At 61.7% G+C, this 14,215-nt stretch overlaps 1 protein-coding gene across 6 annotated transcripts in view; it reads right to left on the bottom strand.

Annotated features, from left to right (window-relative positions):
• Nucleotides 1–14,215, bottom strand: part of OTOF (otoferlin) — a gene marked incomplete at its 3' end in the record, with an annotated part of 70,634 nt that overhangs the window by 8,093 nt on the left and 48,326 nt on the right. For 5 of the 6 annotated variants that reach the window (XR_014796589.1, XM_084901566.1, XM_084901569.1 and 2 more), the window contains 22 exons: nucleotides 13,418–13,641; nucleotides 13,104–13,212; nucleotides 12,248–12,428; nucleotides 12,005–12,125; nucleotides 11,391–11,491; nucleotides 11,171–11,261; nucleotides 10,883–10,999; nucleotides 10,383–10,535; nucleotides 9,952–10,141; nucleotides 9,735–9,859; nucleotides 9,240–9,374; nucleotides 8,426–8,587; nucleotides 8,124–8,243; nucleotides 7,474–7,635; nucleotides 7,197–7,359; nucleotides 6,572–6,702; nucleotides 5,223–5,252; nucleotides 4,651–4,782; nucleotides 2,786–2,852; nucleotides 1,051–1,187; nucleotides 792–926; nucleotides 267–404 (listed from right to left, as the gene is read on the bottom strand). Coding sequence is in view for 5 of the 6 variants with exons in the window: in XM_084901566.1 (XP_084757692.1) it covers nucleotides 267–404; nucleotides 792–926; nucleotides 1,051–1,187; nucleotides 2,786–2,852; nucleotides 4,651–4,782; nucleotides 5,223–5,252; nucleotides 6,572–6,702; nucleotides 7,197–7,359; nucleotides 7,474–7,635; nucleotides 8,124–8,243; nucleotides 8,426–8,587; nucleotides 9,240–9,374; nucleotides 9,735–9,859; nucleotides 9,952–10,141; nucleotides 10,383–10,535; nucleotides 10,883–10,999; nucleotides 11,171–11,261; nucleotides 11,391–11,491; nucleotides 12,005–12,125; nucleotides 12,248–12,428; nucleotides 13,104–13,212; nucleotides 13,418–13,641 (2,924 nt within the window). The remainder of the gene's footprint in view (nucleotides 1–266; nucleotides 405–791; nucleotides 927–1,050; nucleotides 1,188–2,785; nucleotides 2,853–4,650; nucleotides 4,783–5,222; nucleotides 5,253–6,571; nucleotides 6,703–7,196; nucleotides 7,360–7,473; nucleotides 7,636–8,123; nucleotides 8,244–8,425; nucleotides 8,588–9,239; nucleotides 9,375–9,734; nucleotides 9,860–9,951; nucleotides 10,142–10,382; nucleotides 10,536–10,882; nucleotides 11,000–11,170; nucleotides 11,262–11,390; nucleotides 11,492–12,004; nucleotides 12,126–12,247; nucleotides 12,429–13,103; nucleotides 13,213–13,417; nucleotides 13,642–14,215) is intronic. The other variant, XM_084901568.1, reaches the window with a different exon arrangement.

Below are 14,215 nucleotides of genomic sequence, written 5' to 3'. Positions count from 1 at the left end.
CCTGCCTGTGGGAGGCAACCAGTCAATGTGCCTTCTCTCACATCCGTGTTTCTCTGTTTCTCCCCCTCCCTTCCACTCTCTTTAAAAAGCAATGGGAAAACATCCTTGGGTGAGGATTAACAAAAAGTAAAATAAAGATGGGAACTAGACCACATGACCTTCAGGTTCCTCCCAGGCAGGGGCTGTCCGTTGGCAACTGCTTCCACCCCCCTGGGCAGGAGGCCTGGGCGGTGGGGCCGGGAGAGGGGGCGGGAGGGGCGGCTCACCCGGACCACGTAGACTCGGACCAGCACGTTGATGGGGTCATTGCTGGGGATGCCCTGGAACATGCCGTAGGTGGGGTCGAAGCCAGCTTCCCGGGCCACATCCTCTGGGAGCGGCACTTTGTACATGCAGAGGGAGCCCTGGGCGAGGCAGGCATGGGTCAGGGCGCAGGTTTCCCTGAGCACAGTGTGGGGGTGCCATTCCAAACAGCCAACACTTCGCACCCCGTGGGGGCGGGGCCTGCACTCTTCGGTTGCTGGATCATGGGAGACCGGGGTTCTGGAGGAAGTGGCCAGGGCAGTGGCAGGAAGGGGGATAAAGTAAGCAGCTTGGGGAGGCCCTCAGGGCAGGTGCTCTTTATCAATGAGCATGGAATCTGTTCATAGTTTACCAACCAGCACAGCTGACAGCTCCCCGTGACTGTCAGCCTTGTGCCCAGGCTGGTGTGGTGGTAGGGGGAGTAGGGGTGGCAGAGGTGGCAGGGGGCTTGGGGTTCAGGGTTCAGGGTCCGGGGCTCCTCGCCTGACCTTGAACCGGCCCACGATGCGCTCCTCCTCGGTGGAGCCATCTTCATCGTCGCCCGTCTTGCCTCGAAGCAGGTTGAAGGTGTGCAGCCAGTCCTCGAAGTGGTCGAACTCTGCCTCCAGCTCCTTGGGGTACACCTGAGCCGGGCGGAGCCATCAGGGAGACGTGGCCTGTCCACCCGCCTCCCTCTTGTCCCATCAGCCACCGCCTGTCCCCCGGGATGACCCCGCACCCCTGGCAGGGGCTGCCCCAGACCCTCACCTTGAGCTCGTCAATCTTGGATTTCTTCTTCTCAGGGGCCTCCACCCCCTGGCCGGGCCCGGGACTCTGGGTTTTCTTCTTCTTCTCCTCCTTCGCCGCCTTCGCCTTCTCCTTGCCCTTCAGGGGCCCCTTCAGGCCTGGCCAGACACAGAGGAGGAGGCCTGGTCAGTCAGTCCGGGGCAGGAACGCTGGAGCAGGGAGGCCTGAGTGGCGATCCAGCTCGCTACCGATTTCCTCAGTAATTTCCCTCGGCCAGTCTCTGTGCACTCATCTGTGCGGTGTAGACAACACTCCCTGGCATGCCCACCTCACCGGGTGCGGGTGCCCAGGAGGGTCACGCAGGCAGCGTGTACAGACTGTGTGCCCTTTGGCACACAGGGCATGGAGGAGCTCCCTTCCTCTCTGGAGTGCGGTTTGCTTGTCTGTCACAGTGCCATTCCCCAAAGCCCATCAGGGGTGGGTGTACTTGTCAGGCTTTTGGAAAAAGGGCAGCACGGTCCAATGCGTCAGGGAAATGTTTTATGCTATCTCTTCCTTTTAGAGGTTTATGATCATATTTGTATATTTAAGGCACGGAGAAGTCCTGCACCAAAAGACTTATTTTTTTTCCACATCGAATGAAGTATGGTAGCAACCATACTTAGGTAAAAACTGCTGTTTGAATTTTAACCCTGCTATTCTGGCCTCGGCACTCGCTGACTTGCTTAAACATAGGGTAGTTGCCTCAGCTTCCAGATGGAGACCTGAAGGCTAAGGCAGTTTTCCTGTGCCTGTGGACCAGGACCGCAGGAGACTGAGTCCCACGGACTCAGTAGCCTCAGGAGTAGAAACTGTAGATAACCTTTAGAGACTAACCGCTCAGCTCTGCTTCTGTACTATTTGCTTTTGCAAGATAGGGCCACATTCCAACGCCCAGCAGGATGTGGCTGGGAGCGACCCTGCAGGCTGTTCCCAGCATTTAGAACTTAGAATTCAGAACAAAGGAAAATTCTTGTGGTTTAGACCACATGTGTCAAACACAAGGCCCTCGGGCCAAATCCAGCCCGCCAGGCCTTGCAATGTGGCCCACACCGCGCTGTCATCACTGCACTCCGCTGTCAGTTTATGACATTGTCAGTTTATGACTGTTCAGTAAACCATTCGGCCCGAGATTTAGGCTGGATTTTAGATTTTGGCCCCTTCTCTGATTGAGTTCGACACCCCTAGTTTAGACCTTTGAAAGGACTGCCTACACCTGGAACGGTGCTGTCTTGAATGTGGCCACCTGCGTGTGGTGCTCTCGCTGCCGTCCTGGCCAGTTCAATAAATCCTTGCCTGCTTTTTTTTTTTTTTTTTTTAAATCAATCATCGGCCTCCGGTGGTCTTACTTTGAACTCAGGGTTCGACCCCACAACATTGAACTGCAGGACTCTCTTTTCTCTCTGGAATACCCGTTGACACTGCTCCACGGGAAAAGGTCTGGAAGGTGCTGGGAAGGAGGAGCTGTGAGGCCCCTTCCCGCTCTTATGTCCTGTGGCTCTCACTGTCTGCCCAGCAGAGTGGCTCTAGTTCCAGGGATACCTGATGGCACCTGCCCTTGGCTGCTGCAGCTGTGGGCCCATGGGCGGGAGAAAGAGGAGCGGCTGGTGCAGCGAGCAGGGGAGCCAGCCATCTGGGGGCGGGAGAAGTGAGGGAGGGGGGAGGGGGGAGGAGAGAGGGGAGAGGAGGGGCAGAGATCTAGGGTCCCAGGGCTCACCGTCAGTGTTGTCAACCTCCTCTTTCTCCTCCAAGTCCATTCCTGAGGTATCTTGCTGCCGAAGTTGCTGCCAAAAAATGAGGTGAGGAAGGGGAAGGTAGGCTCCTGGGGGAGGGTCTATGGACCTCCTCCCCAGTCCCCCCCTGAAGTCTCAGACCGTCTTAAGTACACTAGAGACAGAAACCCCTTCCTACCGGGCTACAAACCCATTGCGGGCTCTGCTTACGTGGATTAAAAAAATTTATGATGTGGACACTGTGACCAGCTGTACACAGGGGTTTATGATTCTTTAAGTTGTGCATCATTAAAAATATAGTGTCCTTTAATGTTGCTTGGTATATTAGTATAATGTAGAAGTGTATAACTGAGTGAGAAAATCTGCCTCATTTCCCTCACTCTGTTCACCCCACCCCACCTACTGGAGACTCCATGGTGGCAGCCTGTGCATTCAGACAGGGAGACCACACGCAGCCCCTGGAGCTCCGGCCTGGCCACCCCAGATCCAGGAGGGGATGGTGGGAGGAGATCCTGCTGTGTCCCCCAATTATCTGCTTTCCTGTTCTTAAAAAAAAAATTTTAAAATACACACACACACACACACTCTCACACACACACACACACTTTTATTTCAGAGAGGAAGGGTGAGGGGGAAAGAGAAACATCAATGATGAGAGATAATTATTGACCGGCTGCCTCCTACATGCCCCCTACTGGAGATTGAGCCTGCAATCCAGGCATGTGCCCTTGACCAGAATTCAGTCCACAGGCAGATGCTCTATCCACTGAGCCAAACCAGCTAGGGCTGCTTTCCTGTTCTTGATGAGTTTTTCTTACCACACACAGCCCACTTAGCTTCCCTTGTAGCTGTGTGGCTATGGGACCAGATTCTGGCCAACACATGCAGTTTCTGGGTTGGGCCCATACAAGGAAAGGAGTCTGACTCCTCTCCTCCCCTCTACCCCTTCCTGTAAACTGGCATTAGGACACGAGGGTCAGTCCTCTCTAACGATACACATGCCAGGAGGCAGGTGGTCGGACCTTGCTCCTTGACACTGTCGCGTCACCGGGCCAGCCCTCTCCTCGGCCACACGGATCTAGCTCCCTGCAGCAGCCCTGCCTGTGCTCTGACCAGGGGATGTGAGCACCGCACACAGCGTTGGCCACAGAAGGGGCCTGGGTGGGACTGTGGCTGGACCAGCGCCGCTGAGGAGACACAGCTGCAGGCACTTGTCCCCCCGGGTCAGCCAGCCCGTCAGGAGCGCCCTGAGCTAGGGAGGCATCGGAGACCAAATGGGAAGAAGAGGGGGACATGTGCCCGCTTTCTGGAACTTGCCGCCTGGCTCAGCAGACAGAACCCGTGTGCACACAACAGGGAGAGGGAGAGCATGCCGCTGCCCCAGAGACGGAGAACGTGTCAAAACAGCATGAAGATGGGCAAGTGCTGCCAAGAAGTTGTTTCTGTTTGACCCCTGAGCACGTTCTCCTCTTCCTCACGCGCCACCTCCTCCGGGAAGCCTCCCCTGACTGCTGCAGGCACTGGCTGGCTTTTGCCCCCACGCCATACTGTGTCTGTTCACACGCCCATTTTGCCCCGCAAGCAGAGGGCTTCTCAGGGCAGGCTTTTGGCTCCCCTAGATAAGCTGGTGTCTGACCCACATACATTCCGGAGCCCTTTGTGAAATGAATGGATGAGGATGGGAGAAAAGCAAGCCAGGGAAGGTGAGCCCCGAGCGAGAACTTCAAGGCTGGTCCCAGCTCACGCGAATGGGGCGGAGGAGCCGGAAAGAAGTTGGGCAGTAGGGCCTGATGGGGGTTCCTCCCCCCTGCCATCCCCCCTTGACCCCTAGCCCAGGCCAAGGCCTCACCTCCTTCATGGTGTCAATGGAGGCGAAGTACTTGGACCACCAGTCCAGCATGCTCTCGTCCGGCTCCTCCTCCTCCGGCTCGTCCGAGCTGCCCTTCTTCTTCTTTTTCTTCTTCTCCTTCTCCTCGTCAGCCTGTGGAGGGGCCGGGCCCAGAGTCCTGCATGCATCCCTGCGCCCTGGCCATTCCCTGGGCCCGGAGCAATCAGGGGTCCCCCATCTGTTCTGACCCCTGCTCCCGGAAAGCCCAGGGCTCCACGAGGCCCTGTGGGGCCACTGATGTCAGAGGAGCAGGACTTGGCTTTGTGGAAGAGGATGCCATGACTGGAGAGGTCATGACCTGCAACAGGAGCCACTGGCCGAAGCTGCAGGCACTGACTGGCTTTTGCCCCCACACCGTACTCTGTCTGTTCACTCAGGGGCCCTGCTGCCCAAGCAGCCCTCTCCCTCCCTCTCCTTGGAGGGTGTGCAGGTGTGTGCATCCCGGGGCCGGGGGGTGGCTCAGTGCCTGATGCTAGGCCCAGTGTAGGGTCTTCTTTCCCCAGAATCTCCCCCTCCACGGTCCCCCCACTCACCACATCCACCTTGATGACGGCATCGGAAGTCTGCAAAAGGGAACCAAAGACACGGGGACAGAATTAGCGTCCAGGGGCCTGGAGTGGAGGCAGTAGCAAGCATCATGCAGGGACCCTTGCTGTGTGCCGAGTCCCCGTGCCCCCAGGGTCAGCTCTGCACTGCAGGCACACCGCTGCGGAGCCCGCAAAAGGCCTGCTTCCCAGATGCTCCCCCAGACCCGCCTGGTGGTGGTCTATGACTCCCCCGATGATTTCAACGGGAGGTCAGACTCGGGAGGGGAGGCGGGCCGCATGCAGGAGTTCAGTGATGTTGGTCAGATGGAGTCAACTTTAACTCCCTCGTTCCTCCCTCACCAGGTCGAGGCCTTAAACATTAAGTGGATGTGTACACACACCTAATTGCACAGCCAAAGAGGACCCTGGTGAGACACCCCGCCAGAACCCACGCTAAGGTACTGGCCTCTGGCTTGTTGGCTGACAGCCTGAAAGCAGGGCCTTCCCTGCAAACCCTCAGGAGGACTCGGGAGGCTGGGAGTTGAGAGGATGGGGATCTCCGGGTGCAGCCCCAGAGCCTGGCAGTGCCATCCCAGGGATAACTGTGGGCCAGGCACTGGACCTTGTCTGCTCCCCTTTCCCGAGAGGCATGCCCACTGCTAACTCAGCCACTGGCCAGGACCCCCTGGAGCCAAGCATGATGAGCCAAGAGAATTATGGGCCTGATGGGAGTCGAGTGAGCTCAGATCTCGGAAGCTAGGAGACAGCCCAGGCTGTGTGAGGCAGGCCGGGCTGGAAATGAGATTTGGAGAAAGTGGTGGAGAGGAAGCCCACGTCCAGGCCCTCAGCACCGTCTGGACGCAGGATGGCCTGCTCCAGGCTGGCCTCCGTCCTGCCCTCCCTGCCCACGCCGACCCCACACCCAAACCCCAGGCGGCAGGTCTCCCTCTGGCAGACCATGGCCTTAGTCCTAAGGCTGGGAGGAATAAGGAGCTTCCAGCTCGAGGTCCCTCCACAACCAAGGTCTGGGGAGAGTTGTCTGCGAATGGCTGGGATGGAAAACCAGGAACCCTTTGGGAAAAACACTGGTGTCCCCACAGGGAATCCATCGCTAATGGCGTCGCTAGTTGGAGTGAAAAATAATTGCGGGCTATCCCCTCAAATGATTACTGCTCTTTGTGTCTCTCCTACATGCACACCACACACCCAGAGTCCAGGATGGAGCTTTCTGCACACGTAGCCCGTGTGAGCCCTGGACACGCTGACGGAGGCGGCCTGGCTCACGGGGAGGGGCACACGTGAGGGAGAAAGCTGCTCACGGCCCGCCAGTGTGGCAAGGACCCCGCGCGCCTTACCGCATCCAGCTTCACCATGGTCTCCAGCTTCTTGACGGGCACCTCTGGCTCCATGTTCACCACGATCTCCCCTGCGGGGTGAGAGGAGGGGCCCCCATGGCACAGCACACGGCAGCCCCTGAGGAGTCTTACTGGACAGAGAGAGATGGACAGACAGGCAGACAGACAGGGAAGAGCAGGAGTAACCATGAAGGTCAGGCGTGAGCAGGACCAGAGGCCTAAGGCTGGTTTTCGAGAAGAGAGGAGGGCGGAGCAGTTGAGGGATAACCGATGGGCATAAGGAGAGGAAGACGGTGAGCCAGAGGGAAGGAGGGCTGCAGTGGAGAGAAATAGTGGAGGCCGGGCTGGGAGGGAGGCTGGGAAGGAGGCCTGGATCTTCTCTAAGACCCGCCCGCCCTCAGGCCCTCTAAGGACATCGCCAGCTCTGGCTCTTTCCCGCCCCCGGAGAAGGGGCGGATCTGGGCAGCTTTGGCTCTCAGGCGAGCACCTCCCCACTGGCCTCCTCTCTACCCACTTGGGGATGCACTGGAGGAGCGAACGGGTGGCTGCGTGGACTGGACCGTGAGCTGGAGCTCCCTCCCACGGACTAGGTGGAGACAGGCCTGGGGTTGGGGTGCGGTCATACCGGTGCTGTTCCAGTTGGGGGCCGAGTGGTCCGGGGGCCGGTAGATGAAGCGCCGCAGGGAGCTCACGGCGTGGGAGCCCACCAGGGTGTAGCGGCCGAAGGCCCGGCAGTCCACCACGCGGATGTTGAGGGGCGGGTGCAGCAGCTCGTTCTCCGGGAGGTCCTGGAGGGCGACCAGCAGGGCCTGAGCTGGGAGAAGGGGGCAGAGGCACCCGGCCTTGCCCAGCCACACCGGCCATCCCCGGCTCTGCCAGGCCACGCCCAAGCCTGCACCCACCACTTCAAACCACTTGACAAGGGTGCTGAAGTTGGGGTTCTTCTTGTAGTTGTGGATCATGGATGACTGTACGCCCTTCCCCGCACACTCGATGTCCACCCTGGGCCGGTCCACCTGGGCCAGGTTCACCCGCTTCAGGTCCCGCAGGCCCCAGAACAGCACCTGGTGGGGTCAGGGGAGGTGAGCGTCCCCCCAGTCAAGGGAGGGAGCCAGCTGTGGGAGGGCTGGGCCACCTGAGGAGGAGCTGGGCCGGGGAGTGGGCAGTGTGTCCGGGGTGGGGAGGGAGCAGGGCCAGGAGAGCTGACAGGAGTGGGTGTGGTGGGCAGAGAGGAGGCTGGGGAAGGCCCAGAACATGGCCGGGAGGCTCAGACCAGACCGGCCAGACCCTGGGCTCTTGGGGGCCTGGGCCTGCTGCTGGCTCCATGTGTGACCTTGGACAAGTCACTTCCCCTCCTTGTCTCCATCTCCTTGTCTGAAAAATGAGGTGGCCCGAGATTGTGAAAGACCCTGGGATTGGAGGTCAATAATATGATATGCGCTTAGGACCCCGATGGCGTAAGAGAGTGAGGGAGAAGGAAGAGCGAGCACAGCAGGGCCTGTCCAGGGCAAGGGCAGGAGGGATGAGGGGGGTGAGTGGAGCCCTCACGCACCTCGATTCGGTATTTGCTGAGCACGGGCCGGATGCCCACGGGCACGGGCATGATGGGCCCTCGGTCCATGTCCATCGGGCCGTCGATGGGGGGCAGGTCGGCCTTCCCTGCTGGCCCGATCTGGGGAATTGGGGGGCCACAGGTCACACCCTGCGGAGCCCAGAGAGTGGGCTCTCCCTTCCCAGGGGTGAGTCGCCATGTGACCTGGGGAGACAGGGGGGCCCCACGCCCCCTGACCCCTAAGAACCGCGCGCCCGGCTCCAGCGAGGCCGGCCTCTGGGCGGGGCGGGAGGGAGGCCCACCTGCAGCAGCTCGAAGGCGGCCAGCAGGTCTCCGGCCGTGGCGTTGCCTCGGTAGATCTGGTAGTACTCGAGCTGGGGCGGGAAGCGGGGCGGGCAGTACTCCTCGTCCGCCATCTTCACCACGGGCTTGGCGAAGGTCCGGCCCATAAAGTCGCATTTGCCCTGACGTGACAAACAGTCACGGTGGCCGCCGGGTGCTGGAGCTCCCTGAGCAGCGTCACACCCGGGCCTCACTCTGCCCTTACCACAGCCCCGGGAGGCCAGGGCTGGTGTGAGCACCCCATCTCACCAGGGGGAGCACCAAGGCTCACCACAGACCTGCTCACGGCCGTGCCGGCAGTGGATGGCGGCCAGGACTCAGGCCCAGAAATAAGGCCCTCCTGCTCCTAGTCCGGGGCTCTCTCAGGGACCCCAGGCGCTCAGTGCTTGCCACCCTGATCTCTCACTCCCCACTCCAGAGCTCTCCCGGAGGGCTGGGAGGCTGTTAGTGACTGGTAGGTATGGGCAGGGGGACGAGAGCCCCTTGGGAGGAGGAAGGCTGGGGACAGCAGGACTGCGGACACCTGTTCTGGAGACTGGGCCTGAGCTCAGTCTGCCTGTGCAGGGAGTGGGGACACCCTGACCCCTCTTCTCCCCAAGACCCAGGGGCCCACAGTGGCGAGACGGGTGCAGTGACGGGGCAGGAACCACCTGGAGGCTGGCCAGCAGCCCAGACTCCCACACTCCAGCAAGCACGTGGCTGAGGGGTCTGGAGTGGCCATCGATGTATGTAGAGTGAGGAAGGGGTAGGCCCCGGTCTCAGCGTCCACCCTACCATGCTGTCCTGGTCGTAGATTTCTATGACGATGATGGGGGGGTCATCCCGCAGCTCCTGAGCCTCACCGTACAGCTCCAGGTTGTCGAACACCAGCATCTGGTCCCAGGTGGGGCACAGGGTCTCGTTCAGCACCTGCAGCACGGGGTGGGGGGCGGGGGGGGGTGGGACGGGTCACACGTGGTGGTGGATGGACAGCTATCCCGGCAGAAGCCGCCCCACAGTCACTGTGGCTTCCAGGGGGGCTCAGAGGCAGGAGCGTCATGCTCCCCGACTCGTCTGGGAACTTAAAATGAGGGTAGCGTGAGGCCTGCTCCCACCCCTCTGCCTATGTCTTCTCTCGTCGGATGGGACCTCCCTGAAGCCTCACGGGCGTGGCCTGGGTGTGCCGTTATCTGCCAGGCTTCCCCCTAAGGGTCTGGGTGCTGGCCCATGTGTCTCTCGGGGTTCCACGTCTCTCAGCGCCCGAGCCCCGCCCTCCTCCCGGGCCCTCACCTCTGTGCACTGGCTCTGGTTGATGAAGAAGACACGGGCGAAAGGGTCCGAGAGGCCACTGCTGTCAGCGGCGAAGAGGCTGCGGGCCTGGTACATGTGCGCCCGGAGCTGGAACACCTGCTTCTCTGCGGGGAGGGGCAGGCTGAGGCTTGGGGATGTCCCCCCAACGCCAACACCCTCCCGGGGCGAGGGCCGGGAGCCTGGGCTCCCCACTCACTGGTGTAGACCAGGCTGATGGGCGGGAAGGAGTGCAGGCCCAGGGCCTGGGCCGCCTTGACCTCCTCGAAGCCGCAGGGCAGGCCGCACAGGAAGTCCTTGCGCTGCTTGCTGAGGCCCAGCCACAGGTAGAGCTCCACCTTGGCCTGCACCGTCCAGCCCATGGAGCCGAGGCCCCGCTTGCCTGGCAGCTGAGGGAGCAGGGGGTCAGCACCGAGAGGGTCGGGCAGGGTGGGGCCTTGCTGTCTCTCCCCCCCCCATCTATTCGCTCGCCAGCTCTCTTCTCTGAGCACCTGCTCCTGGAGGGCCTGCCAGACCCGGGGTGGAGAGCCGGTCCCCTGCTGGGGAGACTGACCCTTCGGAGAAGCCAGATGCAAATCCTGGGCCCAGGCCCCCTCCCGGCCCCGCCCCTCCGGCTGCCCCCTCCGACACCTTGAGGAAGAGCGTCTTGACTTTGGCGCAGTCCTTGCCCAGCTCCTCCTCCACGATGGAGAAGAGCAGGTCCTTGGAGGGCACCCGGGCGTAGGCGATGCGCTTGTTGTTGCTCATCATCCAGATGAAGACGTCGGGGATGCTGTGCTGGGGCTGTGGTGGGGGCGGGAGGGGAGCCCGTGACTGAGGGGGCCCCTCTTGGTCGGGGCTCCCTGAGCCTCACTGACCACCAGGGTCTTTGTCTCAGGACCCGGAGGGCCAGGCCTGCAGAGGAAGGACCCCGGATGCTGGTCCTTCTTCGCCTCCCTCCCGCCGATGGGGATGGGGCGGGAAGAACACTCAGCAGGATGGAGGGCTGGTTCCCTCCTGCCCCCCAACGGTGGTCAGAGGAGGAGAGGCCTCCTCGGTGGCCCAGCCCCGCCCCTTTCTGTGCAGCCCCTCCCTCTATGGCCACTGGGGTTTGGGGCTGGCACCCCTCTGTGCCCACGGCAGGGGCACACCTCGTCCGACAGGAAGCGCAGCTTCTGCAGGAAGTTCTGGCACAGCCTCAGCTTGTCCCGCACCGTGTGGCGCTTCACCTGAGCCCGCAGGGTCTTCGCCTGCTGCCCCATGCTCTCCTGCAGGGGGGAGGGGGTAAGTGGGGCTCAGGCCGTGATGCATGATGGAGGGGCTGTCCCTGGGGCCTGTGGCCTCAGACATATGCCCTCCCACCTCAGCTTCCCCTCCTCCCCTCCAGACTCCCCTCCATCCCCCGTGCGGTCCAGCACCGGGGACCAGCGTGTCCTCACCAGCTCCCGCAAGCATGATTTGAGGCGCTCCCTGTCCAGCCTGGTACGGGACATGTGGCCCTGGTCCTTGTCAGCGAGGGAGAGGAACCGGCTGGGGGGTGAGGGGAGCAGGGCTGAGCAGAGCCCACCCACCAGCAGGAGGCCTGCAGACACCTCCTTCTCTTCCCAGCCCCGCCACTTCCAACCCCTCCCCCCGCCCCCCCAGGCCCGGTGCCCTCACCGGCAGCCACAGCTCAGCTCCTCCAGGACGCCCCGCAGTCGGCGCTCGGGGTAGGACTTCTCCGTTTTGATCATCTCCTGCACGTCGTTCAGGCCTTCTTCCTGAGAAGCAGGCGGAGGGGTGCACCCTGAGCCCCAGCCCCTCCCCCAGCTCCCCACTCCTTAGGGCTGATGACTTGGGACCTCTCGCTAGTGCCACCTCCAGGGTCCCACCGGCATCAGGAAACCACCCAATCCCCGGACTCTGCTCTCGGAGCCCGGGGCCTTCAGTTCCTGAGGAGGATGCCACGCTGGGCTCTGAATCGTGGTCCTGGTGGGCCCAGGGCGGAACTCGGGACTAGCTGGGGAGGGTGCAGGCCAGAGACAGAGGGCTGCCCGGCTGCCTTCAGGGGTCCCCAGCACTGGCTGGGTCAGGGGTCCCAGGCTCCACTCCGGCAGCCCTCGGGCTCTTGGCCCACTTCTGGGACCTGAGGGCAGGGACAGGAACTTAGGTCCTGCTGGGTCACCCCGCAGTCCCTGCCCCCACTCCCGACCGCTTCTCAGTGGGCGGTGGGGCCCAGGAGCCTGCGTCCCTCCCCACCTTCCCGCCCCCTCCCACCCAGGCCCGGCGCTGACCAGCTTGTCTGCAATGTGGTCCATGATGTTGGCGTTGTAGAGGCGGCGGCGCTGGTCCGGCCACCAGCTCTTGATGTAGATGCAGGGCTTTTGCTCCAGGTAGGGCAGATGGAAGTAGTTCCTGGGGCGGGAGGGGGCGGGAGGTGGAAGGTTGGGGGCCCATGGAGGTGGGAGGGCTAGGCCTCGAGAGGGTGGGAGGCAGCAGGCAGGCCCTCCCAGGACCCCCTTTGCCACCTGGCTCACCTGTCGGTGATCTGGGGCCGCATGGGTGGGGTGGAGGAGACTGAGGCCAGGTCCCCACCCTCCTCCGTCTCCTCGTCACTCGAGTTCTGAATCAGATCTACTTCCTCCTCGTCCCCGGGCTCCTTCTGAGGTCGGGGCCGCTGGGGTCGGGACAGGCCATCGACCTCATTCCCATAGTTGCCTGGAGGCACGAGGGGGCACACAGGGCTCAGAGTCCTTTCCCCTCCCGGCCCCAGCCTGCCCTCCAATGCGGCTGCTGCCGTGGGTTTGTGGGAGGGGAGAGGGAAAGTCCGGGAATGGGGAAGGTGCTGGGGTCTGTGCCCGCTCAGACGGGACAGAGCATTCTCCGGAACCGGTGCCCATGTTCTCCACACCCGCAAGCCTCTCGCAAAGAGCTCTGACGACCCCTGAGCTCACGGTCCAGCCCAGGCCATGGCCTGGGTTCCCGCTCTCCCCTCCCCAGCCCCACGAGGGCCTCTTCCTTCTGCAGGGATGGCCTCTTTCTCCCTGTGTCCCAAGCATAACCTAGCACTGAGGTGGAGCCCAGGCCCACCCCATGGGCATGTGTGTACCATGGGCATGTGCTGCATGACCCATAGGCATGCGCTGTATGCACCATGGGCATGCACTGTGTGCCCTGCAGGCATGTGCTGTATGCACCATGGGCATGCATTGTGTGCCCTGCAGGCATGTGCTGTATGCACCATGGGCAGTTGCTGTGTGCAGTGTGCACGCTGGAGGACACGCGGAGGAAAGTGGTCAGGTTTCCCCTCCCACCAGGGCTGTGGTGCAGGGCTTAGCAGTGAGCACCCAGACGCCCTGGGGCCTGACGTCCCCTCGGAGGCCAAGCACTCACCGATGGTGACCTCAAAGGTAATCGGCTTTTCTCCGTTTTTCCGGTCGATCATTGAGGCTTCCAGAAAGGCTCCGAATAAAAAGAATTCCTCTATTTTCCCCGTGCAGCTCTGTGGGGAAGGTGGTTGAAACATCATTAACCTTCACTGGGATGCTGGGCTGGGGCCAGGCCTCCTCCGACAGGTCCTTCGGCTGCTGGCGGGCACATCCCACCCAGCGATGAGGCTGGGCAGCCCAGGCCCAGGCTGCCATGGCGGGCAGGGGGCTGAGCTTGGGGGCCTGGTGGGAGGACAGCACAGCCTCCGGGGGCCTCACCTCTGACACCGGCGTGGCCTGCTCCACCTGCACCTCCGTGGAGCTGGTGAGCTCAGGGTTGGAGGTGTCCAGGATCTCCACGGCCAGGCCCAGCATGAGGCGGGCGCGGAAGGACACGCCCTCCCCCAGGCCCTCGTTCAGGTCCTGGTGCTCATCCAGCAGCGTGTAGTTGCGTGTGGAGCCGTACATGTTCACCCAGGCCGGGCCCAGCGTGGGCAGGAAGCCTGTGAGCCGGAGAGAGAGGAGTGGCCTGTGTGATACCTCAGGGCCCACAGGGGTCAGAGGGACCTCCTCTGGGGCTCCCAGCCTGCACCTCCTGATTGCTGAGCTGTGGACCCCATGCCTTCGGCTGTGAGCATTTGGGAACACATCCATCCCCTGAGCCCCAGTGAGCGCTGTGAGGACGGGAATGGGTGCTTCTCTCTCTCTCTCTCTCTCTCTCTCTCTCTCTCTCTCTCTCTCTCTCTCTCTCTCTTTAAAAAAATACTATATTTTATTGATTTTTTTTACAGAGAGGAAGGGAGAGAGATAGACAGAAACATCGATGAGAGGAAAACATCGATCAGCCGCCTCCTGCACCCCCCCCACTGGGGACATGCCCGCAACCAAGGACATGCCCTTGACTGGAATCAAACCTGGGACCTTCCAGTCTGCAGACCGATGCTCTATCCACTGAGCCAAACCAGTTTCGACATGGGCACTTCTCTTGCTCTGTATCTCTGGTACCCAGCATGTCCTCCGGTTGTAGAGGGGTCTGTTCCCATAAGTCTATAGATAGGTACTATGGCAATAGGACAC

This window comes from Pipistrellus hanaki, assembly GCF_964339955.1.
Source record: "Pipistrellus hanaki genome assembly, chromosome: 12".
In the NCBI taxonomy this organism is placed as follows: domain Eukaryota; kingdom Metazoa; phylum Chordata; class Mammalia; order Chiroptera; family Vespertilionidae; genus Pipistrellus; species Pipistrellus hanaki.
This window is presented reverse-complemented; position numbering and strand designations above follow the sequence as displayed.